Genomic DNA, 26395 nt, shown 5'->3' with positions numbered 1-26395 from the left:
AGTGACACACCCAATGTATATATTAATCATTTCTATTTAAGACAGCAAAGAAACTCTGCATGTGATTGCTTTACAGCTCTTTTCCTCATTTGCACACCCAAATGCTGGCTCTTAAAGCTTTAACAATGACACTGCTGTAAAAGAGGACATAAAAAAGGTCATTTGTGTAATTTATTTTCCCTAAACAGACAAACTTTTGTATAAACTGTACAGTTTTAACATACTTAAAAAGAGACGTGCACTTTTTGACTTTTGTCCATCATCCACAATCCTTATGAGACATGAACACGTCTCCCTTCTCTGTGCCATCTAAAGCAATGAAAAAAAGCAGTTAAGATTGAGATGCACCTATTCTAGCCTTCTGAAAAAGCGCCAACAACGCTCCATTTGCATAATGTGACCTGCATATTAACCAAGGTACAACGACATTGTTAAACCCAAAAATTCCGTTACTGGTGCCGTGACACCTCGCCACACCACACACACGCTCACAATGCCTCAGGCCACTAGCGAAAGGTAACGCTACATATTGGAGCTGCCGCCACCACTGCTGCTGTGTTTTTGAGTTTGGCAAAGTTAACGCTAAGTGTAGCGTTCCTTTCTATGTTGCTATGTGAAATCAATGCACCCAGGAAGGAAGTTCCGCTATAATGCTTCATATGAGCAAAATACTGTAAGTATTACTGTAAGTAACATGTTATCACTAATGTACTTGTTGTACATGCTCACAGTAGGGATATAAAACTATAAAACCATGTTGGTGACCTTTGAAGGTGTTTTAATAACGGGCTTTCTAGGCGGAATACGTGTCCCATTACGTGTATTAATAAGCTGCCTTTTTTTTTTATCTGTTTTTATATCTTTAGAACGCACAAAAAGAAAAGTTCATGTCAAGGATTATGGATGGGCAAAATAATAATAAAAAGTGTACTTTTCCTTTAAGTCAACATCCCATTAGCACCACAAAAGTAAAACAAACTGTACTTATACTGTGCATATGTACAATGTATAATTTATATTTACTACATTAAGTTCACATGCCTCAATTTGAGATTGGTTCTACTGTGTGGTTTTGGCCACGGTGGAGAGTCAAGATGGAGGAGCAGGAGAATGCAAAATGTGCTGCTTTCAATTCAATCTCGGAGCATCACTTCATCTGAGGCTCATCATTCACTCCAGCTCAGTGAAGCGAGCAAACATGGCTTTACGGACTGCATCTTTGTACGTGTCTGATGCAGACAGGGTGTAGTTGCTGCCTTTCGTGCCGAGACCAGCTCCTTTTGTTCTCAGTTGGGCCTTAAAGAGGCAAATAGAATAGAATGAGGTGATGTGGTACGTTGCACAGCATTCCAATCCAACTAAATGAATACCTCAATGGGAGTAGTGATGCCCTGCTGGTTGCGACCAAGGCCTTTACCCTCCTTCCAGCCCATAGCTTGCAGCATTTTGTTGCCAATATTGTCACTGTTGAGGCCATCTTTGGTGGGCTGCTCATAGTTACTAGAAGAAGGGATAGATTGGAACTTTAGAAAAACATGAATAAAAGTATGTTGTGCAAACTGATTAGTAAGAAGATACCCACACGGCTGGAGTTGGTTGGGAGTATTTCTTCTTTTTGCCGACAGGGGGTTCAGGGATGCCGTATTTTTCCCTTCTCTCAGCTGCTCTGTCCCTGTACTTCAACTACACACACACTTCTTAAGAAGCAAGCACAAAAAAGCAAATATGCCACTCTCAACTTAAATATCCTTTAATCAAACCTCTGATTCTCTTCTCTCCAACTCCTCCAGCTCTGATTCACTCATTTTGGATCGGCGCATGACTTCCAGGTTTTTCTAAAAAAAGACGGATGACATATCACACAAGCAAAAAGTGGAGGCGGTCGTGAAGTAAACAGACGGTGCGACGCTCGTTACCTTGTGGAGATCTGACAGTTGTTGATGTCGAATTAAACCTTCTTTGTTGGGAAACTGCCTCCTACACAACAAGCAGGCCAGCTTTTTCCAGTCAGTCATCTTGTCCTGGCTTCCGTCAGCACCCTCGGCTGCCTCCTCGGGGTCACTGTCGCCACTGTAGGCTGCCACCAGGCCAGGCTGATGCCACAGCAGAAACACAAACATTTATTTCAATGCCATACATCTCTTTGCCTTATAGGTGGAAGAAACACACTCACCTTGGAGGCGTTACCAGAACTGCTGGCTGCTTCCTCTTCTGGGATATTCAGCATCTCTGGTGGGATTCTGTCTAGAACACCAGCTTGCTGAAAATGTAATGAATACATTGAGATTAACATGATTTATATGGGTGTCACAAGATCTCGTGAGATGAAAACGTGACAAGATTTCTTGTTCAGACAAATGAAAATGAACTGAACAATTTTGCTGCCCTCAATATATTGCCATGTGCGTGTGTGTCTGTTTTCCTCGTCTCTCGCTGGGGTACCTTTTTCTCAAAAAGCGTGAAACCCGCATCAGCAGCTGCTGCCTCCTTCCTTTCCTCTTGGCTGATTGGTTGGAAGCTGCTCTTAAAGTTATCCTTCTGCTTATTAAGACTTTTAGCCCACCGCTCCATGTCTTTTGCAATCTGGGGTGGGGACACACAAAGTCAAAAAGAAAGCAAAGAAAATAAAGAAATGAATTGTGCTGCTATTTTCGAAAGATGCTACCTGTTGGGCAGTTTTGCTCTTGGGTTTTTCCTTCTTCTCCTTTCCTTCTCGAGGTTCTTTGGTGCTGGTGGCATTTTGTGCAGCGTTTGTGTCAGCCGAGGCGGGAACGTATGTCTGCTTCTCGTTGTCCCAGTACAGATACTGCTGCGTCTGAGAGTTGTAGTAATACTGGGGAGAAAACAGGAAGTGCATCCTCACATCATGCAGAACATGGACTCATGTTGCGCCTGTGTGCTACTTACATGCGTGTTTGGGTCGTAGTACAGACCAGTTAGAGGGTCATAGTAGTAACCAGAGGACTCATCATACTGATAAGTGGATGTATCCGGAACACCTTTGTCAATCACAACACATAAGAATCACAAACTACAGCAGATAAGCATTCACAAGTAAAATGTGGTAATAATGAGTAAGTGCTCATACCAAGGGCAGCGTCTGTAGCCTGTCCTGAGGTTGTAGCTGTACTGGCAGCTGTTGTCGTGGCAACAGGCACAGCTTCAGCACCAGGGAGAAGTCCGGTCTGGGATTTAGCCTCCAACTGCTGGCCAAATGGTAATCCCTGCGAAAGGTCCATGCAGCACACGTGTTAATTTCCTCAGTGAACACAACCAACCATAGCAGCATTTCAAATCCAAAGCAGCGCAATATGCACGCTACCTGAAGAGCAGGCTGGGCAATTATATGAGGTTGGTAGACTTGGACAGCCGGGGAGAGAACTACGCCAGCTGCAGTCGGAACGATCTTCATTCCAGGAGCAGCTAAAGATTGGACACAAAGTTTTACATATCAGTGCAGGTCATTTATTGTTTTGCATTTAAGCTGTGACTGAAAGATAACATTATTTTAAATATTTAGTAATACATTCATCCCTCATTTATAGCGATTAATTGGTTCAAGACCTGACCATGTTAAATTCCCGTGATATAGGATTCATGAAAAACCTGATTATGACTTTCTAAATACATTTAGCATTGTTAGAGCCCTGTAGACATGAAATAACACGGACAACAACCTTTACACTCCCACTAATTTGTTTACACCACATTGCAACTCTTATGCTGCAGGGACTCTAAGCGGCTGCCAGCTAGCGAGTTAACTAATTAGCCTTGTATTCATTTCTTCTAAACTGAAGCCAAAAACTTTCCACTGCCACATGGGATGAGAGGAGAAAGTTTTTTTCAATATCATGTGGCACATGCCATGGCTGACTTCATGCAGTGTTTAGGTAATGTCTCAATGTTTTGAGTCATTACTGCCACCTAGTGACCAGAGTACTACATCTCAAGTGTATTTCGATAAGATTTGACTAATAATAGGTCATCGTTTACAATGAAAAAGCCATCATTTATTAATTAATTTCTGCAAAAATGCAATATAGCGAGGGAGGAATGTATTCTAAACAGAACGGCCAACATCTGAATCATGGTTAGCAATTGGTACCTCCTAGAAGCCCATTCTCCTGCGAAGTGCTGGTTCCTGCAGCTTGATAAAAAGCCTGAAAAAGATACAGCTAGGTCAGTGGAATACATTTCATTTTAACTGGGGTTTACATTAAATTAGGCTGTAGAAAAACATCCCCGGGGCTGTTCATGTTGCAATGTCTTAACTGCCACTAGATGGAATCAGACATTTGCTGAGCTTTATTCAACTACTACACACACACACAAAATAAATATCCTGTGTATCAGCTTCTTCCGTGACACTAACCTGTGACATTGGAGGGAAGCCTTCTTGCAAGAGGCTGTACTCTGAAGCTCCCTCTCCACTCGGTTGGGGCTAAAGTGGCAAAACAAAAACCAACGCTGTAGCTGAAAACTTGCAACAACAAAAAGACTGATGTGCCTACCTGACTTGAGGACCACTGGGCTGCAGCAATTGCTGTGCTAGCAACAGAAAAGGCACTGACACGATTCCCATCAGGAAGTAAAAGGTCCCTAGTGAAAACCAAACAATTATTCTACACTTAACATATGCAACATTCAGAAAGCAGTTTTGATGGCTACACACTTCCTAGCACTCTTGGCATAGTCCACCCCAATTGTCTTCCCATCCAGTTTTAGTGGAGGTTGCAGTCCTTGCAAGATCGTAAGCAGCTGAGATGCCTCCTGTAAAAAAAAAAAAAAAAAAAAAAAAAAAGGATTACCACCCCACCGACTTGGACATTCAAATATCAATTTTGTGCCGTCAAATGATGAACTTTTTTTTTTTTTTTTTTTTTTAAATCAGATTTATTTTGGTTTTAAAATTCATTGAATTAATTGATTAATCACCATTTGCAACTATGTCTGCAACATGCCCATTTTTACTGTATTTTATTGAAGGAAAGATAAGCGGTTAGGATTTGTATGTATTGTATATAACAGCTGCAACTGAAAAGAAAATTGAAATCTAGCTAAAAGATAGCACACGTCTGAAAATCAATTGACTTAACACTAATTTATTTAATAGTAGAAAACATTTGAATGACACTTTAACCCTGTTATGAGCCATGAGCAGTTGTGCTCAAAGACAACAATTTTTTAAGTTGAACTCACCGTTTTGAGTGTAGATATGTTCTGGGATTTCGGAGCATAATTAAATGCAGCAAATTCTACTTCCGCAGTAAGAGTTACTCATGTGTGATAATATCCACTTACTGTTTTTCTTTGTCTTTGTTAATTTAGACCACACACACGCATAATAAAGACGTGATGTTGGGCGCCGTTGTCTAGTGACAAGAGTCAGTAGTGTGGTTCTGAGGGCTAGAGATGTGTTTTTGAGCTGGAGATGCACATACTGTACAGTGTTATAGTTATACTGCCGTTGATGTGTTCAGGTCAGAATAAAGCTATAAAAGAGCATCAGACTCTGTGGGGGAATGCTATTGTCCGCCTGCCGTCATAAGATGAGATGACGGCAATGCGTTAAGCAAATTATTTTTACGTAACTAAGAGATGCATGATGTTTTTTCAAAACGATACCAATAACTTTGTGCTTCTCAAGACCCATATGGTACTGTTAACCGAAAACCTTTTTTATATCCAATTTTAAAAATTTTGACTTAAGTGTACATGTGCACACCTGGAGGCAAGGACTCAAATTCAGATTTGACCAACTGCACCTGTTGACTTGTCCTAATCAAATATGACATTACTACTACCACATCATCACTATCAGGAGAACCAGAGTATAGAGCGGAGGGAGCCACCTGCTGTGGCCCAGCAAGGTGCACTATATTCGGACACATGCTCCGAGCAGCCGGTGCGATGCCACGGAGGTCTCTGGCAAACCTTTTGTACTTTTCAGATGCCATGGCGCTGGCATTTCAGGTGGCCTATAAGGTTTTTTCTGTGCTCGATGGTCCACCCCTCCACATTGGGGAGCATTTGGCTCAAGTAGCACATGTTACATACTATTTTTGACAGCCCTACATATTTATATAAATTCTTATTGTATTTTTTACCAGAGGAGAAGACAGCTGAAGAAAGGCAAAGCCTCTGTTCTGGCCCGTCTGTTTGTCCTTGATGAGGCGAATGTTGTTGGGGGAAAGATTAGCATATGGCGCCAGGACGGTCATGATGGCTTCCACAGTGCTGAGGGGAGCAATATTTCTCAGGATGATTGCTGTGAATGAGAATGAACAAAGTGAATACATTTCCATATGCACCGTGTTCAAATTAGGTGGTGCAATAGAAGTGCTTACTGTCCCCACAGTAGTCTCCGCTGGCTTGAGTTTCGGGGACATCATTAGTGCTTGAATCTTCTGTTGAGAGAAAGACAAGACGAGGTGCATAACCATCACTTTCTGAGCAGTCAACAAAATGCAACTACAGATACATCGCTTTAATGAGCCCTCATAAGATAAAAGGTTTATAATTAAGCCAATTGAGTTTAGTTTGAGGTATATGCTCTCTCCCCCATCAGTAAAAAAAAAATAATAATAAATAATAAAATAAAAAAAAGAGTGACAGGGCCATATGTCTTGCCCGTAACCTATTACAACTCCAAAAAAATAAAAACAAAATACTGATCTGCATCCCAACACTGCTGCCTCAGACTGCTTGGATGTTGGGAGTCGGTGGCCTCCTGTTGATTTAACTACTTACCAACTTTGGCTGCTCCACACCTGAAGCACTTCAGCCGCCTCCGGAAATTGTACAGGCCACACTGCAAGTAACCGTTCACATCATTTTTATTATACACCTGCTAAAGCCCCGAACAGTGCTGCCTGAGACAACTTGCAGTCAATATTGATGCAGCACACCTTATTTACCCAGATGCCACCTAACCTCTACTCTTTATGCAAATATGCTGACTCTACAAACAAGCTAACATGACTGCAGCTACTCAAGCATGAGTGTGTGCTAGTTTATAAAATGGAAAAATAACAGAGAATTAACTTACAGTATTGCAGAGCCAGTCTCCATAGTTGTGTCTGGGATGACTGTAGTGCATGTCCACATTTTTCCCTTGGATGAACAGATCTTTCTGAAAGAGGAATGCAAGTGTCACCCGCCTATTTGTGGCATGTGTTGATCTCAACTCAACAGAGTAAGCATTTTGGAAGGGGAGAGAATGGGGGGGGACGTGAGGGAGCCCCAGCACATATCCTTTGTGCTTAAGACAGACATGTGATGTATGTGATGTGTAAGAGGGTTCTTTTAAGTGTTTGGGACCCGAGTGCCCAGACTGAGCTGGAGCAAAGTGTATTATGTGACCCTGAAAGACAATTGTGACTGCTCTCTGCAAAACCATACATGAGCTTCCCACAAAAACATGTTGGAGAAAATGACTAAAATAAAAACAGGGAGATTAAAAATCACTCCATGGCTTATAAAAAGTCTGTTCAGTTAACTATCAAAATCTCATCAATAATACCAGTATTGATAACCTCATGATCGTGTGTTAACTGTGTTACACTCATGTTACAAGAGATGGCCTTACAATTAATAAAAAAGGGTAGCTGATACCATTATACTTCTTGAAAACAAGCTATTTATCCAACAACCATGATATAAAAAAAAAATCTGCTCTGTGACATAGAATCTATTGGTTTAAAGCATTTTGGTTGCCTTTGGGGTTATTTTCCCTAGATCTCCAAGATTAAAACTAGACTTGGCGATTGTGAAGCAACCTGATTGGTCTCCATCCATCGGGTAGCATCTTGCAAGTGATAAAAGTCCACGAAGGCGAAACCACGGCTTATACCTAGAGACAGCATTCAAATATAGACGGGAGGCGTGTTAGTTAAGAGTCCATGGGCATATTATTAAAACTGTTCCACAAACTGCTTCACGACCCAGGCCTTGCTTGGTAAACAGGCCGCTCCTTAAGAGTTTTACCATAGCCAAAAAAAAAAAAAAAAAAAAAAAGGAACACCACTGAAACCAATGTTCACGCCAGGCTAACTAATAAAATAAAATGTGTGCCAATGGCTCGTTACTTACCTTCACAGGATTCATAACGAACTGTACTGATGGCACCTGAAACCACCATTTTATGTTATGTTGTTTAAGAAGTAACCTGACCATGTTGCTATGGTTAAATGGGTCTCAACGGAAGCAGATTTGCCCTATGGTCAAAAAGACTAGGGGAAAGGCAGGGTCCATCATGTATCCTACTCTCACCTGTCTTCTTTTTCATCAGTCTGACATCGGCAGGCTGGGGACCCTCCAGCTGATCAATGGCGAAACAAATCTGAACGAAAGAGGCAGAAAGATGGTTAAAAAAGGCCTTCAGTCACAACACAACAGGCTGCATGCGCGCACAAGAGGCATACATCTTCTTCGGTGATGTGAGGAGAGAGACCCCAGAGCATGATGGTCTTGCTTCGCTTCTCATCCCCGGCTTCTCTTCTGTAATCTTGATCTGGGTAGTCTCCGTCAGAGTGGTACCCATCTTCTGATCTATCACTGTTGCGTCTTTTCCGTTCTCTTTGCTTGAATGCAAACAAATCAATACATCACTTAAAAAGGAAAGTGCACTTTTTTGGGGGGAATTTTGCCCATCATCCATATTCCTTATGAGACAAAACATCTCTTTTCTGTGTTCTAAAGATACAAAAATAGCTAAAAACAGGCAGCTCTTTAATGCACATAATGGGACGCACCTATTCCGCCTATGAAGCTTTTTGAAAAAACCTTAAAAAAGCACCAACAACACTCCATTTACATAATGTGACCTGCATATTAACCAAGCTACAGCGACATTGTTACTATTAACATTGCTACACCCAAGAACTATGTTAGTGGCGTAATGATACCTCGGCTAGCGACTAGCTTCACCACACACTCGCTCACAATGCCTCAGGCCACTAGCGAAAGGTAACGCTACATATTGGAGCTGTCGCCACTGCTGCTGTGTTTTTGTTTTTGAGTTTGGAAAAGTTAACGCTAGGTGTAGCGTTCCTTTCTATGTTGCTATGTGAAATCAATGCACCCAGGACAGAAGCTCCGTTAATGCTTCAAATGAGCAAAATACTGTAAGTATTCCATGTTATCATGAATGTAGCTGTTACTACATGCTCACAGCATGGATATAAAACCATAAAACCTTGTTGGAGCTTTTTGAAGGTGTTTTAATAGCGGCCTTTCTAGGTGGAGTAGGTGTGTTCCATTACGTGCATTAATTAGCTGCCCTCTTTTTTACCTGTTTTTATATCTTTACAACGCACAGAAAAGAGAAAGACGTGTGTGTTCATGTCATGTACACAAGGATTGTGGAGGATTTGCCAAAATTCACCCCAAAAATGTTGCTTTAATTTTGCGTTATTAAACAAATAAAAACAAGAAAAAAAACGTACAGGCATAATCACCTCTGGACTGTCCCTGGATCCACGGCGTTCTCCCTCACTGCGATCGCTTCGCCTCTCATCAGCCCAACGGCGGTCACGCTCTTGATCTCGCTCTCGTCTGTCGCGCCAATCGGATTCGTCGCGGGGTTGGTCGGAGCCATATCTGCCGCTCCGTTCAGATCGACTTATCCTATTGGGCGAGCCATTAGAAAGAGAAATGAAGAAATGGCAGGAGAAAAACCATAATATATCCTACAATCAGGCTAGCCATTAGTGACTGGTGCAGGGGAGCTAGCTCTAAAGACTACGGAAACGGCATTCTGGGTGTCCTGATTTTTTTTTTTTTTTTGCAGCGGCTTCCAGAGTGGGAAAATCTGAAAACACTGGTTACTACACGCCATTTTTGTGTAGTAGTGATGTACGGGTCAATACCGAAATATCAATATTTGTGATACCAGGTCTTCATGCTCAAAAATTGATTCTCAATTCAAAATATCGATACTTCTGATACTGCAGTCATTTCAGGTAATGTTTGTCTGAAACATTTGTTGAAAGGATGACTGATTGTAAACGGAGCCATGTGTGGACAGGTTTTCATTCTTCTAATAGTTCATAGTTATCATTTATATTAATGTTTTTATTTTACTTATTCTTTTTTATTGTTAAAAATTCAATTTTCACACATTTTATATGATTGTTTTGTTTTTTCTGTTGTTGTATATTAGCTTGACTATATTGTAAATCATCCTGCTATATTTGAACTGTCTGTTTACAGTTACGTGGCCCTTGTGTATTACATCCTTTCTAGACAGTGATCCATTCCCGCGTGGATGAAAATACAGTATTGACTACTCTTGCACAGTGTGGAAGTTTTTTTTATTTCAACCCGCAAAAAATTTTTTAAAAAATCCCAAGAATGTTTCTTATCCATATTATGGATAATAAAGAACACAAACAGGCTCTGTATTTAGTACATGTAGGGTCAAATTTATATTACCCAGTATGCACTATATATTAACATATGATAGTACTAATTAACTATGTGTATGGGTTTTCTACATTTTTGCTTTTATACACACTGTAATTTTGCGTGCTTATGATTTATCATATACTGCTAACACATCTGTTGAACTGCATTTCAAAGTGTGTAACAATGACGACGAAAGTTGTCATATATTCTATGAATGCTAACAAGTTAGCACAACTAAGTCAAAACCATACTATACTACAAAAAGCTGACGTTATCAGCCAACCAAATCATTTTAATTGCCACATTTAAAACATATTTACAATACATACAGCCAGGCAAGCGTGCACCGTCTATTAATTTGTGATGTCTGCGTGAAATGACAATTTCATTGTCATCTAACTGACATGGCGGCGAACGCCGCTGGTACTCACCTCTTATCTGCTCCCATTTCTCCCCTGCACAACCTCTGCAAAGCAAACATAAAACCATTTAAAAAATTAATTAGCGTGTAATTACATTCACAGACACAACGGTAAATTGCAACAACTGAAAACGTCAAAGGTTATGGTGGCGCTAAATGGCTAAATACTCCCTTATTTGCACGTCGTCATTTCACAAGCATTCAAAAAACCGACGTAAACTCACAGCAATTACAGATTACATTTTGCAGTTTCGAATTAAATGAACTCACCCTTACGGTTAGTTAATCTTAACTATACTACGTGAAGGTATCAAGGCAATATTTGCGAAATAAAAGACCTAAGGTGGTCAAGGACTTCTTCCAACAAAACGACGACACCTTCTTCTTCCCAAGATGCATTGGGGTTTCCCCTGCATAATCACTCACGCACTTCTACCCCGATTTTGCTGTACAGGCGCCAATTGAGCTTTACGTTGCTCATCCAACAGACGTGTGTGCAACAATCTGAATTGGATTTTCGTCATTACTGGAATATAATTTGGAGAACAAAACGCAAAATTATGTTTTATGTTGTTCGAAAGTCGATTAAGTTTGCTGCTTTCAGAAATAGTCCGCTATCCTTTCCTGAAAACCTTAACTCGGGGAGAAGTACTCATGACAGCGCCATTTTGCATTTCTGCGCCCTTGCCTCGAAACAGTCTCTAGATTGCTTCATTTTGTATACATTTCATATTGCCATTTCTTATTATAAATGTATTAAACTATATAAATAACGCGTGTAACTTTATGCAATAAGTAATGAAAACACACTATTAACGTGTGCTGTCTAAAATAGAAGCACAGCAGCTTGAGAAACATCAAGAGAATTTTTTTCCCCAAATTTATGCTAATTAACTTCTGTCAAACACAAAACGACATACGGAGGGGCTCATGGAAGGCCCCAACAGTATTATTTTTGCTGCACTTTGAAAAGCCCTGGTCTAAATGATTTTAAGCAACAATGTACTATTTGATCAAACAGCAACTGAGTTGTTTTTCTTATATTTTTATTACAGTATTTAAATGTTGACACATAACCCAACATTACACTATACACATCAGTCCTTAATAAAGACTAAACAACAAGACTCGTTCAACTTGGCACGAGAGGATATTCCCCGACTCATCAATTCTGTGCTGCGTTATTGACAAGGTGTATAACACATTCCCTTACCAGGCGACAACCAAAATCCACAAAATGTTAACACTTTTTTTAAGGTAATTTCTTAAAAATGTCATGTTGAGGAGACACAGACACATACAAATGTTGGTGGCATCAGATAAAACAAGCAAAACTAGGAATACATATTTTAAAATAAATGTGCAGCAAAACAAAGGGTGGACTCCATCACAAAAAATTCAAAAAAGAAGATTATCTGGGACAGTGGGAGAGGGGAAGATAACAGTGGGAGGCTGTGATGGTCCATGAAGACGTTTAAGTCAGGGTTTCTCCTTTAGTCACCTGTAATAACAGAGAAATATATAGATGTATTGAATGACACACTCAAACTACAAAATTAGTATGGGGAGGGGGACTGAAAAAAAAATACAAAAATAACGTCAAAATATTACACGAACAAAGTACTAATTTTTGGGGAAAAAGTCATACTATTACAAGCAAGCATTGTTGAGGATGTTGTCAGTTTAGACAATGAAATAGTCAATACAGGTGGTTCTTGGTTTACAACATTCCATGTTACGCAAGGATAACATTGCTAATTAACTTTGGACTTCAATGTCTCCCAAGCGGCAGGGTGTCAAAAAAAGCTCAATATTTGCTTTGTTTTTTGTGCCTACCACTCGACTACCGCAACCATCATTAAGGATAAAGATAACTGAATAATAATGACTGCTAGAGGAGTCATGGCTTCTGTGCGCTGTTAAAAAGGAGATCTGGCAGGAGATGTTTTCCTTCCAGACTAGCCTGGGACAGTATTTTAAGAAGGTAGAAAGTCCTGCAAGATAGCATGGATAAAAGCAAGGTGTTGTATTACTTTATTTACCGTATATGTCCTTTATGTGTTCTGCGTACAGTGTGTGTGACTTCAGTTAAATTAGGTATAATTTCCAATTGACAGTATGCTAAAACTCGACATACATCACAGTCTAGGCACGGAGGACCACCTGTATTTAGATACAGTTCGGCAGCTGCTGCGTTCAGGTTCATGTGGGAATTTGGATAAACAGTCCTTCATATGATGAAAATTACACGTAGTTCTCATAACAGTACTAGTTTATTCTTGTGATTTTACCATCTTTTCTTATGGGTGTTGTCTTAATACTCATTTGTAGTGTTCTAAATATAACCCTTTATACTCACTCTTGCTTCGATATATTCAATTCTCCTCTCCAAGGCTGTCAACTTCTCATTGAGCGTAGCCAGACGAGATCGACATGACATGTCTAATGGGGGACAAAATACAAGGTCAAATTTTCGGCATTGTTAAAATATGCATTGATCTCCAAATGATACAATAATTGACATCACCAATACATAAAGGCAATTATCATTTAAACAGGAAACAAGTTGACAAGAGCGAGCAGACTAGCTAGCTAGCTAGCTAACTATCTAGCATTAGCAGGCTGTTGTGACCAAACGGCTCACAAAAACTTGCTTAGGTTTAGTTGAGGGGTATTTCAAAACGAGTATTAGTTAATAATGACAACAAAATTTCGATACAGCTCGACAAAGACATGTCACTTTTGTAAATAAGAACAATACGCTCACGAGCCTATCTGGGAGTGGCTGCGATAGACATCACTGGCATGCTAACCACGACGGGGCAGGCAATCTCTCGATTTGGCGAAGCACAAACATACACAGTAGAACGCAAATTTTACCAAAAGAGTTAAGGAAGTCGGCGATTTTCTTGATGCTGCTTGTGATCACTTCGATATACTCCCGGTTGGCCCAGTCTTGGTGGATTTCTCTCTGCACAGGGTCTTCCTGGCCGGCCATGTTGGATGAGTCGAGTCGCTCTTTGAGTCCAGCTGTGCAAACCGGAAGTAGGCCGTAGACAGCCTTCGTGATATAGTATACGTTATTGTTTTTAATACAATTAGAAATGTGTTATTTTGTCACTTATAATAGTGAAATAAAGCCACTGTCTGTAATAACACAATAATTAAATCGCGTTTCTACAGTCGTCACGTTACTATAGCTTATATATTTTTTTGTACCGGAAGCAGTTGTATAAAATAAGTGCTGTGCATTTGTGTAGTATGCCAAACATTTTTCCAGATTCTAAAAACTACCTTAAACAGGAGTGGTGTTAATTTAATAAAAATGTTTATTATTGCATTTGTTGTAGAAGTGCACAGCATCATTTTGAGAAGTGCGTCTTAAGTAGCCAGTTTAATGCAGTGCTTCAACCAAAATCTATCTAATATATCTTTGTAAAGACATTATTTTTGATCATGCGTTGGATCTCATTAAACTGTGTAGGTGTACCTAAAGATGTGTCTGATGAGGTATGTGCTTCTGTGCATTGTAAACCAGACAGTAATGATCCATATCATTTCAAATATTTATTATAGTCTTCAAATAATTTGGTGATATCAGGCCACGCCATGTCTGACTCAGTCTTTTACATTCACATCAGAAACTCCCCATCCAATATTTCAAGGAGTATCGTCATTGAGTAAAATGGCCAAACAGTCACGGTGTAATGCTAATATCATCCATCATCCATTTCACTCAACTTGCTTAAGAAGCTCCTTAACATCTGCTTCTATGTCAATGGTGTGGAAATTCCTGCTGTAGCGCTTGTAGGGCAGCCCATCCGGAGTCACCAGGAACTTCTCAAAGTTCCAGGAGACGTCACTCCGACGGACAGGACTCCAAATTATGAACTTGGGATCTGTCATGAAAGCCATGGCATCATCACAGGGGAACGGGAGCTTTTCTTTCAGATAGACAAACAATGGATGGGCATCTTTTCCGTTCACATCCACTTTCTCCAGAAGCGTGAACTTTGGTTCAAAGCCATTCCCTGGACGGACGTGCTGCAGCGACCTCAAGATCTCCTCATTTTTGCAGTTTTCCTGTGATAAACAAAAATAGAATAAACATACAATAGAATGTTTTGTGGTGTTATTTCAAACACGATCCTAACTGACATTAACCATGCCCTGTAATCCATTGACAAAAGTAGAAAGTGAAAAAAATGTACAGACTATTATCATGTTTTGTGGATTTTTATATACTTTCGAATGGCTAACCAGTTTGGGCACACTCTGGTGGTGGCCAATGCATTGGTTAACCACTGGCCACTATTTGAATGTGGTTATTTTGTTGTGGAAGATGTTTATTTTTTGTCATGACCATTACTGCTGTGGCCTCGGTAATAAACAGATGAAAAAAAAAACTGCGACTGTTGTCTTGCCACTTTTGTCATGACTAACTACTTAGGGCACCCCTGGTGGTGACCAATTCAGTGACTAATGTATTGGTTAAATAATTGATCATTTTTGTAGCTCGGCCTCTCTCCCTACCTGATGTCCAAACTGATTGCAAGGAGCACCCAGAACAACGAGGCCCTTAGAAGCGTAGCGGGAGTGAAGATCGTTCATCTGGGTGTAATCCCTGGTTGTTGTTCCTCAGAGAGACGCCACATTCTCAACGAGAACCACCTTCCCTTTCAGCGAAGAAAAACGCAATGTTTCGCCAGTCAGTAACTTAGCTGTAAGGTCGTAAAACCTTCTCGCAGCCATTCTTATTCCGGAAGTGTGTCCAACATGTAATGTTTATCTTTTAAGCGGTCTAGTCCAGCCCACTTATTATTCATAGATACATGATTGGCTAAGAAGGAATGCACCACTTTATTACTTTACTTAACTGTACTGTACCATTAAGTGGTTTAAACGTCGAATACGTTACAGGAAAACGAAATAAGGAAGCCATTTAATTAAGTTAGTTTACTAATAATAGAATCGTCTATTTTCCACGTCTTTGAAACTACCAATCTCCCTTCAAGGGCTGTAATGGTACGTTCCAGGAAGTTTCATTCATTGCGCGTCCCAGTGATTTGATTGATACATTTATCAAAAGTTCTCCTCGCATAGAAGGAGTGGAAATAGTTTATTTTTCTATACAGTAATATTCCACGTCTACGACACAAGACAACTGTTATTTCTCTATAATGTCCGAGTGGACGAGCGTGTGTGGGGCAGTTAGCTTGTCTCTCGGTCTTTTGCTACTAGCGGGTTACTTTTTGTACTCTGGACTTTTCTCACAAATCATCGTCTCCACTGGATATCCTCCGATAAAGAAAGTCACGTTTGTTTACAAACTTAAAGTAGGACCGTACAAAAACTGCGGGAAAGTTTTTCATGAAGCGAACAGTATCGGACCGACGCTTTCTTGCATTGGGATATTTTATGATGACCCTAAAAAGGTAAGTAAAACACGAGACAACATTTAAAGAAGACGTGCCATGCCGCTACTGTGGGTTTTGTTTTTTGTTTTTCACCTTAAAGCGTAATTCTTTAATTTAAAAAGTCAGGGTTACCGGTCAGGGTTGGGCAATATTTCCTTTTAGCCGTTAGATGGCAACAGTACCTTTCCATCAAGACCAATTGAGGCATTTGTAGTTTTTTTTTTAAACATGAACAATGAAGACTTCCATTAAATCAGCACAATAATCACGCATTACGTCAGAAGTATCATTTAAAAAATCCATCGCTGTCAGCACTGACATTTAGTCTTTGAATTCATCTTGTGTTTGATACTAAGTGGTACATATGCAAAGGGTGTTGTGTTATGTGTGGCTGTTCAGATTCCAAACAAACTTGATTTGTAGTTTTGGGGTTTCCTGATTGTTAAATGGCTTATGAAATCTTTTTTTAATAGAAACATTCCATTTTGTCATGCTGTCAAAGGAAAGTGCACATCATCCACATTCAATTATGTGAGACATGCACACGTCTTTCTCTTTGGTGCGTACCATTACGTGTATTCCTAGCTGCCTCTTTTTAGCTCTTTTTATATCTTTAGAATGCACAGAAAAGACAAATACATGTGTTCATGTCTCACAAATTCCAAAAAAGTGCACTTTTCCTTTAAATGGCTTATTTTCTCTGATTATATCTACTATATTGGGTAATACAAGCCTAAAGGTGACTATAAGCATGTTATTTCATGTCTAGAGGGCTCTAATAATGTTAAAAAACATATGTGAATGGTCGCACACAGTTTTCTATGCCATAGCTATGAAAATATTCCATTTATAAAGAAGGAATTCTACTTTGTGGAAATGCACTTGTCACGGTCGAGTCTAGAGCTAATTAACAGCGATAAAGAAGGGATGACTGCATACGTTAGCCACAGTAAGAGGTCAGATCAAGTGTGCATGTGTCATAAACCACTAGACTCCGTTCCACACCATAACACTACATACAAAATGTAGCTAGTTGGAAATGTTTGAGATGTTTTCCTACCTTCTGTTCTCGGAGAGCTTGTCCAAACATATCTGAGTCTCTGCACAGCAGGCAATAATTTCTGTTGGAACCACTCCTGATACCTAATCCCACACAGTGTGTGCAGTCTTCCAACCCATGTGGTGCTTTTTCCCACCTGTGAATCGACCAGGTGTACTTTATTTTCCAACAGTCTTTATCCAAACAGAACTTGCAAAGAAGAAATGCAGGGTGGAACCTTGGAATGTTAAATGACGTACATATTGGTCTAACACAACATCCTCGAGTGTGTATACAAAATTGTTGACGTTTTAATAGAAAATGTGACAGCTGCGGATGGCAACGTTTTGTTAATATTCTGGTAAAACAAGCATATTAACTTTGTTTCGTTTTGTGAAGGTAGGTTTCACAAGACCTGTATGTATTTGCTGATTATGTTTTTCAACCACTTCATTATTGTCTCCTCTGATCAGAGCTGTTACTTAATTTTAGCAGCACCTTTCAAATGTCTCATCAGTAGAATCTTCCTCGTGCTGCCTTTAATCCTCTTTTCCCCAGCTGACAATTAAGATAGCATTTGGGTGCTGGCTCTGCACAGTCTCAGCCAAGTTCTGATTTAAGTTCAAATAATTGGTGTAATGATCTCAGCTCATTAGTGTCCGAGCCGCTGGATGCTTTCAGTCCTCGACAGGAACCCCAGAGAGTGCTCTCAAATAGGAGAACTTCCATTTGGCGTCTAGCTGGGGAGACACTTGCCATTGATGTTTGCGGTGAGAAGATTTTTCAAAAGGTGCAGCTGACAGAGGAGCAGTGTCTGCATGACTACTCCCGCCCCCTCACTCTTCTTTTCTCCCCTTTTTCTCACGTTTACCAGCGTTAATCATTTCCTCTGGGGAAACTAAAGACCTCAACAAGGACTTGAGTTGGTCCGGAGATGGTTGCCATGGATACCGGGCTGGAGTGGCTCTTTTTGTTCCTTCCAAAAAAAAAAAAAGCAATCACATATTCTGGGCCCCGCTCATGAATTCTTTCTCCGAGACAACTCTTGAGCTTCAAGAGGTGTTTCCCTGACCTAATGTGCCTTCCCGTCTTCTACCCTGCGGCTTTCTTCATTCTCTACCGAGATGTTTACGTCCTGTCCACGTTCCCATAAGCAACCGGAGGCCGCTAATATGACATTCATTAAAATTTAGCAAGATGAGGCAAGTTTCAAGGAGCCACGGTGAGGTCATAACATGATGGAAGCTGCAGAGGACGAGTCGGTCAGGAATTAGTGCGGCTGGTGTTCTTTGTGGAGGCTGATGAAATAGTCGACAATATAATGCTTGCTTTGACAGAAAGTTCATGTGAAACTCATTTATATGCCAGTGAATATCAAATATGCATGCCCCTCACAGTTTTGTTCAAATACAGGATCACGGGTAAGCTGGAGTCTATCCCAGTGGATCAGAGGGCAAGAGACACACTTTCACCCTGAACTGATCATCAGCCATTCTGACTTAATTCTTGCTCTCTTTTAATACCTCAGAGCAGTGGTTCCCAACCTTTTCCGATCTGAAAGCGTACCAAATCCAAGTTGTAATTGCGAAAAGCTTGAAAACTGATCCCAAAGATGTCAAGCCTTGACCTTGGAAAATGTGTATGAACTAAGGGTGTAATGGTGCGTCATAATCACGGATTGGTACGTCACTTCAGTTTTAAGGTCATGGGTTTGTTTATTTTGGGTACCTACCGTGTGCAGAATACATGTCAGTTTTGTTTGGACCATCCAGGCATCCATTTTCTTATCCTGACCAGAGACATGGGGAAGCTGCAGTCTATCCCAGCAGACTCCGGGTTTCCCCCAGGGATTTTTTTAAGCTGTGGTGGTGGGCTGCATGGGAGCGCGGACTGCTGTGTTGTCCCGCAGCTGCGTCTGCAATTTATTTTTTTTAATGACAAATAGCAATTTTTTATGACTTATTTATATATTAACTTATCTATTTAATTTTTTAAAATGCATGACTAGCAGAACTTGAACCCAGAACATTGCAAAACTGTTAATTTAATGGCAAAGCTAAGTCACTGTCTAAAGCTGTCCACTACGTGTTACTGTTGCACTTTGACACACAACTAGCATTTTGAAGACAATCCATAAGTGTTATAATGATAACAAGAGCGCACGATTGTTAAGTGACACTTTAAAAAAGTAACGAGCTAGCCAGATGCCGCCAGCCAGGCATGTGCACAAAAATACCAGAATGTGGAATGATATTGAAACGTGAGCGATCACACACGCTGCCATAGATAGGCTTAGTATGTGACAAGTTGTTGTCAACTGACTACACATTTTAGGGGCTATTTGTTTATTTTCCCGATGATAGGGAAGCAAGTGAAAGTCAACACAAGATCTGGTCACATGCGCATGTGCCAGCAAGGCAGATTGGTGATTCCGTTGCATGCTTATCAAAATAAAGCTCAGCGAAACATATTTATTATATTTTAAATTGTTTTTGAATTAATGGTGGTCAATATGTGCGTAAATAATAAGCTACATATGCATCTATGTAGCATATACAACCCCTGGCAAAAATTATGGAATCACCAGTCTCGGAGGATGTTCATTCAGTTGTTTAATTTTGTAGAAAAAAAGCAGATCACAGACATGACACAAAACTAAAGTCATTTCAAATGGCAACTTTCTGGCTTTAAGAAACACTAAAAGAAATCAAGAAAAAAAGATGTGGTAGTCAGTAACAGTTACTTTTTTAGACCAATCAGAGGGAAAAAATTACGGAATCACTCAATTCTGAGGAAAAAATTATGGAATCACCCTGTAAATTTCCATTCCCAAAACTAACATCTGCATCAGATTAGATCTGCTCGTTGGTCTGCAGTTAAACAGGAGTGATCACACCTTGGAGAGCTGTTGCACCAAGTAGACTGACATGAATCATGGCTCCAACACAAGAGATGTCAATTGAAAGAAAGGAGAGGATTATCAAACTTCTTAAAGAAGGTAAATCATCACGCAATGTTGCAAAAGATGTTGGCTGTTCACAGTCAGCTGTGTCTAAAATCTGGACCAAGTACAAACAACATGGGAAGGTTGTTAAAGGCAAGTATACTGGTAGATCAAGGAAGACATCAAAGCATCAAGACAGAAAACTTAAAGCAATATGTCTTGAAAACAGAAAATGCACAGCAAAACAAATGAGGAACAAATGGGAGGAAACTGGAGTCAACGTCTGTGACCGAACTGTAAGAAACCGCCTAAAGGAAATGGGATTTACATACAGGAAAGCTAAACGAAAGCCATCATTAACACCTAAACCGAAAAAAACAAGGTTACAATGGGCTAAGGAAAAGCAATCGTGGACTGTGGATGACTGGATGAAAGTCATATTCAGTGATGAATCGCGAATCTGCATTGGGCAAGGTGATGATGCTGGAACTTTTGTTTGGTGCCGTTCCAATGAGATTTATGAAGACGACTGCCTGAAGAAAACATGCAAATTTCCACAGTCATTGATGATATGTCAGGTAAAGGCACTGGGGAGATGGCTGTCATTACATCTTCAATAAATGCACAAGTTTACGTTGACATTTTGGACACTTTTCTTATCCCATCAATTGAAAGGGTGTTTGGGGATGATGAAATCATTTTTCAGGATGCAAAAACTGTGAAAACATTCCTTGAAGAAAGACACATAAGGTCAATGTCATGGCCTGCAAATAGTCCGGATCTCAACCAAACTGAAAATCTGTGGTGGAAGTTGAAGAAAATGGTCCAACCTGCAAAGCTGATCTGGCAAAAGCAATCAGAGAAAGTTGGAGCCAGATTGATGAAGAGTACTGCTTGTCACTCATTAAGTCCATGCCTCTGAGACTGCGAGCTGTTATAAAAGCCAGAGGTGGTACAACAAAGTACTAGTGGTGTGTTGAAGTATTCTTTTGTTGTTGTTTTTTTCATGATTCCATAATTTTTTCCTCAAAATTGAGTGATTCCATAATTTTTTTCCTCTGATTGGTCTAAAAAAGTAACTGTTACTGACTACCACATCTTTTTTTCTTGATTTCTTTTAGTGTTTCTTAAAGCCAGAAAGTTGCCATTTGAAATGACTTTAGTTTTGTGTCATGTCTGTGATCTGCTTTTTTTCTACAAAATTAAACAACTGAATGAACATCCTTCGAGACTGGTGATTCCATAATTTTTGCCAGGGGTTGTATACAGGATATCCATTCATACAATATATTACTTAAAATTGTTTAAAAAAAAAAATTAAGGTGTGGCGGCTTTTATTTTGTAGTGGCGCACCACCACGAACAATTACATGTAGCGGAAACCCTGGGACTCTAAAGCAGGTCCGATCAATCTGTCTTTATTGGTCTTCTCATTTATTAGCTCAGAACAGTGGTTCTCAACATTTTCCAATCTGGAAACCTACCAAAGTTCTCGCATCTGCTGTTGGGAAAAAGCTTGAGCAGGGTCCATGGAAAATGTGAACGAACACTGTGTCTTTAGCGCTACTTTCAAGTCTTCATCAACCAAGCCAAACATTCTTTCGGCATAGGTTCCGATTGGTAAAACAAAACTATTTCTGTTGATTTGATTCACAGCCAGACAAAACGCATACTACAATATGATTTAAAACAGACTAACTGATATGCTTTTCTAAAGGACTGCAATTGTAACCTAGCTAAGTCCGCAAATTCTGTGTATTCTGCTTATACTGCATACGCATAGATAAACAGAACAAGACGCTATTGCTTTTGCTGGATTCTATAAGTGGAATCCTGTGGTTATGAAAAAACCCACTGTGAACTCCCACAGTGTCAGGAATTTATGCAAGTTTGGATCATTAGTGAGCAGACTGCAGTATGTAACCCATAGATGTATTTCACAACATGTTTGACGCATTATCTTTTTGTTTACAAAGCTTGCCCCATACAATCACTAATATTGATTCGGAACAATGATGAGAAGTTGCAGTCAGATTGTTTTCGAGATCATCCCTCATTCCACTGAGACTTTATTGAATGTGCCGTAAATGCTTATAGCTCCCTGTGCGCATCTTTTACATCCACTAAGATATAAGATTGATGGAATCATACAGTGCCCTCCAGAAGTATTGGAACAGTGAGGTCAATACCTTTAGTTTCGCTGTAGACTGAAAACATTTGGGTTTGACAGCAAAAGATGAATATGAGACCCAAGAGCAGCATTTCAGCTTTTATTTCCAGGTATTTACAACTTAGAAGATCGCACCTTTTGTTTGAACCCACCCCATTTTTCATGTGAGCAAATGTATTGGAACATGTAACTGGCAGGTGTGCTTTGTTGCCCAGGTGTGTCCTCTAGGGTGGGGCACCGTTTGAATTTGAACGATTCTGATTCCTTGTTTTGATTTTCCTAACGATTCTCATTTCCGATGCTTTTAAGAGGCAGGATCATAAAGGTTTGCATGGTCTACATTAGGGCGCTAATCAGAGTTATTTTTGGATGAAATGTCTGAACTTTTCCATACTTTTCCATGAATTGTTTAATGATATGAACGTTTTATCAACTTTACAATGCCGTAAGAGTTCTGTTAGTGAATGATCAGAATAGTCACTTATTGTTTTTTTTGTCTTTTTGTTTATTTAGACCACACATAACCGCATAATAATGACATTATTGTGATTTTTGGAGTGTCCGTGAATGCCTCTCCCAGTCCTCTCGTGACAAGGAGGAAGTGTGGTGTGTGTGAGTGGCAGGAAGAAAAGCTCTGACTTGCATGAGGGACTGGAGAAGCTGTTTTGTGTGACCTGTATGCATTAATCTCTAGACCCCGAATATAAGAGGACCTGTTGTTTTCAGATATTTTTCTGGGGAAAAAATAGCATCTTATATTCAGGTCAATATGCTCCAGCTTGGGTCCATGCAGGAAACCAACAGTCAATGACTCACTATTCATGTGCATACATTTGTACTATTCAGCAGCTTGAGGTGAACAGCACATTTGTCCTCATCAGTGTCTCGGAAGAGAAAAATGCACATGGTGGCATTGCTTGGAAGACACCGTGTGATGGGTTCTTGCACACATTGACTGTTCTGGTTATTTATTCTGCGTGCTTCTAGTGGCGCTCAGCCCAGCAGGCTTGCATGTCCCAGGAGGGTTCGTTTGTTTAGAGCGTCTCCTCCTCCCTTACTTAATTGGCATCAGGGTGCACCCAATACCCACAACGCCAAATACTGCAATTAGCGCTGTAATTAATGAGCATATTTTGTCTTCAAATTTAGCACCTGGCTGACAATACAGAAAACATGTATACTGTCAGCAAAGAGCACATGCTGCTTGTGCATTTTCTGTTTAAAATGGTCATCCTATGGTGTTGATTTGATTCAAAGGTGCCTGGACCTCAATGCCGCTGCGCTGTGGGCAGCATTGTGAGCGAGGGAGAGGACAAGGCGGACGAGGAGCTTCTGAAGCGCTATGAGACATCTGGCTTCCGCGTCTTCTCCATTCCTGAAGTCACACACGTGGTCACGACCTCCTTCCCTCACAGGAACATTCTCTCTGTGCTCCTGGGAGTGAAAAGAGTCTATCCAAGGCTAGAGAGCTACATCAAGGTATTTTGCTTTCCGTAACACCAACTGCCCTCTATCACGTCAAAAATATTATTGGAACCACACAGAAATTTCATCCAGCTTCCTACTGTGAGGTTGTAAGAAGCCCCACCAAGAAACACAGTCAAGCCCAAAAGAATTCATACTTTTTAATAGCAGGATCATTGACAATAATGTATTGTTAAATTATAAGTCTGCACACACTGGCAAGATGAAGTGGAATAAAAACAAAAACAAAAACAAAAACATTATGAATCACGTTTAAACGAGAGCGTGTGCGTGTGTCTGTGCGTGCGCGTGCATGTGTGTATGTGTGTGTGAGAGTGACAAATGAATCACTGTAAGGCTCAAGGGCACTTGCGTGAAGCAGAGGCCATTAAGTACTTAGTGTGCAGTAGATCCTCACTTTTTGTGGGCGTTACGTTCCAAGGCTACGAGTGAATGGTGAAAATCCACAAATAATTAGGTGTGTCACAAGATCTCGTGTCCAAAAATCTCGCATGATTTAAAATGTTACAAGATTTGTCATTCAGAAAAAACATGACTTACGAGCACTAGGCCTGAGCCAATAATAAATTAATTAATGAAACACACAATAGATGGAAATGAACTGGATAATTTTGCTGACCTCAGTATATTGCTATGTGTTTGTGTGTCTGTTTTCCTCGTCTCTCGCCTCCAAACAGGCAGGAAGAGGACTGGGAAATGTAAAGCCCCGTCTACACTTGCACACACTTTGTCCTCATAATAGTACGCAATTTAGCGTGCCAATGAGTAAATTGATCCTTAACAAGTGTGAAGTATGTGTAAACTGTGCGGGGCTGCATGCCAGTGTGCAGAAAATGTTGAGATGTTCAAAATTTGTGGCACGCGGAATTTCCGTGAACTAGTCATGAATGCAACATGAACGCACTGTGAACACACCACAACCTATGGTATATGCAAACAAAGTGCAGTGCGTCAAAGTGTGACTGTGTGTCTCATGAATGGGTTCACTTTTCCACCACCTCTTGGAGCAATTCGGGGGGAATTTTCAAGTCATTTCTGTAGCGTGTTGGATCTTTCTTGTGATTTTGTGCTAATAATTAATCATAATGCCCAAAGTGATGTCTTCTAGTCAGCAATTTCCTCTCCCACAATGTCCGTGCCTGTTTTTTTGTACTTTATTGCCTCCTTCCTACTCTTGGCACTCTCTCTGCCTGCAGCTGCAAGAAAATATAGACTTACTTTTCTTTATTGCATGAACTTCTTCTCTGGAGTTCAACATCTTTTAGGTCCTTTGCAAATAGAGGAATTAATGAAGCTATAGGAGTGATGCCTGCTGTTGCGTGGGTGATGCAGGATGCAGCGGGAGACAGCAGGACCAAATAATGCCACAACTGCTTCAGGGATGTGGGAAGTGGTGGTGACAATACATTCCCATGCAGGAACAATGCGTATCGCGCACACTATTGTTGTGCACTAGACGTAAACACTACTTGACAAAATTTAATAAGTAGCGCAGGAGCGTGGTCAGTTCATGCCAATGTGTACCATTTTCGGTCACAAATTGCTTGCACAGTGCATAATTTATGCATAAACAGAACACAACCAGTGCGAAAACTAGTCTTCATGCTTTTCCCGCATGCCAAAAATAAAAAAGTAAACGACACGACACGTATTGCCAGGGCAAATTGCGGGACAATGCGGAGGCAAAATGCATGCAAGTGTAAACGGCACTTAAGTTTCACGTTTGCTTCTCGTCTCACAGCTATTGTGGTGCGTTCAAGGACCACCGAACAATGTCCCAAATCGCACCGCTTGATGAAAAACATGATCAATGTAACATGTAAAAAAATGTAGGCTTTTTTAAACAGTGGTGGTTGTATGCTATACATTTGACCTGCATTACCACATATTTATACATTTTTACCATCTGAAGGCGAATGAGATGTGTTACCTGCGGAAAAATGCCAATTATCAGCCCCCAGAAGTCCGTGAATTTGCATTGGGTGTGAATTCTTAAGCACGACTGTGTGGGGGTCCACTGTCTCAGTTGTGTGTGTTTTTTTCCCCAGTAATATCATAGTTGGTGTCTTTTACGATTCTTTTAGACTTTTTTAGAAGCATCCTCAGGACTTGTGTGTTGTTTAGGTAGTGCACTAAACAGATTTATTGTCGTAGAATGAACTGGAGGGCAAAAAGCGAGGAAAGGAGCGTTTTATGAGCCTACAATGAAGGGCCTGGCTAGGTGCTGCTTGAGGAATGCCGTGTAAATGAGTCATCGGGATGTGGGCGACTTGTGCGGCTATTGTTTAATTATGCAGCGTGCTGGAAACAGGTGGCGGCACCACAGGTTATCTCGGTGGTTCTGCTTCTATTGGAGAATGTGGGCGGGTGTCCTGTCTGCCTGCCTCCGCCATCTGTTTTGGACGCCGTGTAAATCTGGCTGCCCTCCAGTGGCACTTAAGACGATCTAAGAGGTCAACTCGCACAGACGGTCATCTACGGCCATCAGACTTTACATAATTACATAACATTTT

At 40.5% G+C, this 26395-nt stretch overlaps 3 protein-coding genes and 1 pseudogene across 4 annotated transcripts in view; 1 reads left to right on the top strand and 3 right to left on the bottom strand.

Annotated features, from left to right (window-relative positions):
- Positions 1 to 84: 84 nt before the first annotated feature.
- On the bottom strand, positions 85 to 11232 carry rbm5 (RNA binding motif protein 5). 2 transcript variants are annotated; one of them, XM_054784131.1, is made up of 25 exons: positions 11099 to 11232; positions 10839 to 10873; positions 9459 to 9627; positions 8424 to 8582; positions 8272 to 8341; positions 7779 to 7852; positions 7049 to 7132; positions 6751 to 6811; positions 6348 to 6407; positions 6108 to 6268; positions 4673 to 4770; positions 4512 to 4599; positions 4373 to 4441; positions 4106 to 4160; positions 3323 to 3423; positions 3089 to 3224; positions 2908 to 2999; positions 2666 to 2833; positions 2443 to 2583; positions 2174 to 2260; positions 1917 to 2093; positions 1761 to 1835; positions 1583 to 1683; positions 1371 to 1500; positions 85 to 1296 (listed from the first exon to the last, which is right to left on the bottom strand). In XM_054784131.1, the coding sequence occupies exons 2-25, from the start codon at positions 10853 to 10855 to the stop codon at positions 1171 to 1173; spliced, it is 2499 nt and encodes an 832-aa protein (XP_054640106.1). In that variant the 5' UTR covers positions 10856 to 10873; positions 11099 to 11232; the 3' UTR covers positions 85 to 1170. The 2 variants fall into 2 exon arrangements, with proteins under 2 accessions (XP_054640106.1, XP_054640105.1); XM_054784130.1 differs by having other exon boundaries at positions 88 to 1296; positions 9447 to 9627.
- A 636-nt stretch (positions 11233 to 11868) lies between these two features.
- brk1 (BRICK1 subunit of SCAR/WAVE actin nucleating complex) lies at positions 11869 to 13876 on the bottom strand. The gene is made up of 3 exons (XM_054784872.1): positions 13709 to 13876; positions 13188 to 13270; positions 11869 to 12329 (listed from the first exon to the last, which is right to left on the bottom strand). The coding sequence occupies exons 1-3, from the start codon at positions 13824 to 13826 to the stop codon at positions 12303 to 12305; spliced, it is 228 nt and encodes a 75-aa protein (XP_054640847.1). The 5' UTR covers positions 13827 to 13876; the 3' UTR covers positions 11869 to 12302.
- Positions 13877 to 14394: 518 nt separating this feature from the next.
- Positions 14395 to 15626, bottom strand: LOC129186312 (glutathione peroxidase 2-like; annotated as a pseudogene).
- A 265-nt stretch (positions 15627 to 15891) lies between these two features.
- The window catches only part of LOC129185927 (testis-expressed protein 264), a 46164-nt gene continuing 35660 nt past the window's right edge, over positions 15892 to 26395 (top strand). The window contains exons 1-2 of the mRNA XM_054783609.1: positions 15892 to 16263; positions 23655 to 23876. Coding sequence (XP_054639584.1) covers positions 16009 to 16263; positions 23655 to 23876 — 477 coding nt within the window. The 5' untranslated portion in view covers positions 15892 to 16008. The remainder of the gene's footprint in view (positions 16264 to 23654; positions 23877 to 26395) is intronic.

Source organism: Dunckerocampus dactyliophorus, chromosome 8, assembly GCF_027744805.1.
Source record: "Dunckerocampus dactyliophorus isolate RoL2022-P2 chromosome 8, RoL_Ddac_1.1, whole genome shotgun sequence".
In the NCBI taxonomy this organism is placed as follows: domain Eukaryota; kingdom Metazoa; phylum Chordata; class Actinopteri; order Syngnathiformes; family Syngnathidae; genus Dunckerocampus; species Dunckerocampus dactyliophorus.
The sequence above is the reverse complement of the archived record's forward strand: the minus strand, read 5'-3'. Positions and strand labels throughout refer to the sequence as shown.

Bases quoted from the DNA above. Each gene is read 5' to 3' on its own strand.
- brk1 (XM_054784872.1), bottom strand. From the start codon at position 13,826: ATGGCCGGCCAGGAAGACCCTGTGCAGAGAGAAATCCACCAAGACTGG. The intron at 13,271-13,708 runs GTAAAATTTGCG...GTCCCCCATTAG, and splicing joins CGACTTCCTTAACTCTTTTG to ACATGTCATGTCGATCTCGT. The intron at 12,330-13,187 runs GTGAGTATAAAG...CTGTTATTACAG, and splicing joins TTGAATATATCGAAGCAAGA to GTGACTAAAGGAGAAACCCT.
- rbm5 (XM_054784130.1), bottom strand. The intron at 7,853-8,271 runs GTGAGAGTAGGA...TGCTGTCTCTAG, and splicing joins ACTGATGAAAAAGAAGACAG to GTATAAGCCGTGGTTTCGCC. The intron at 3,225-3,322 runs GTAGCGTGCATA...GACCTTTCGCAG, and splicing joins TTGCCCAGCCTGCTCTTCAG to GGATTACCATTTGGCCAGCA.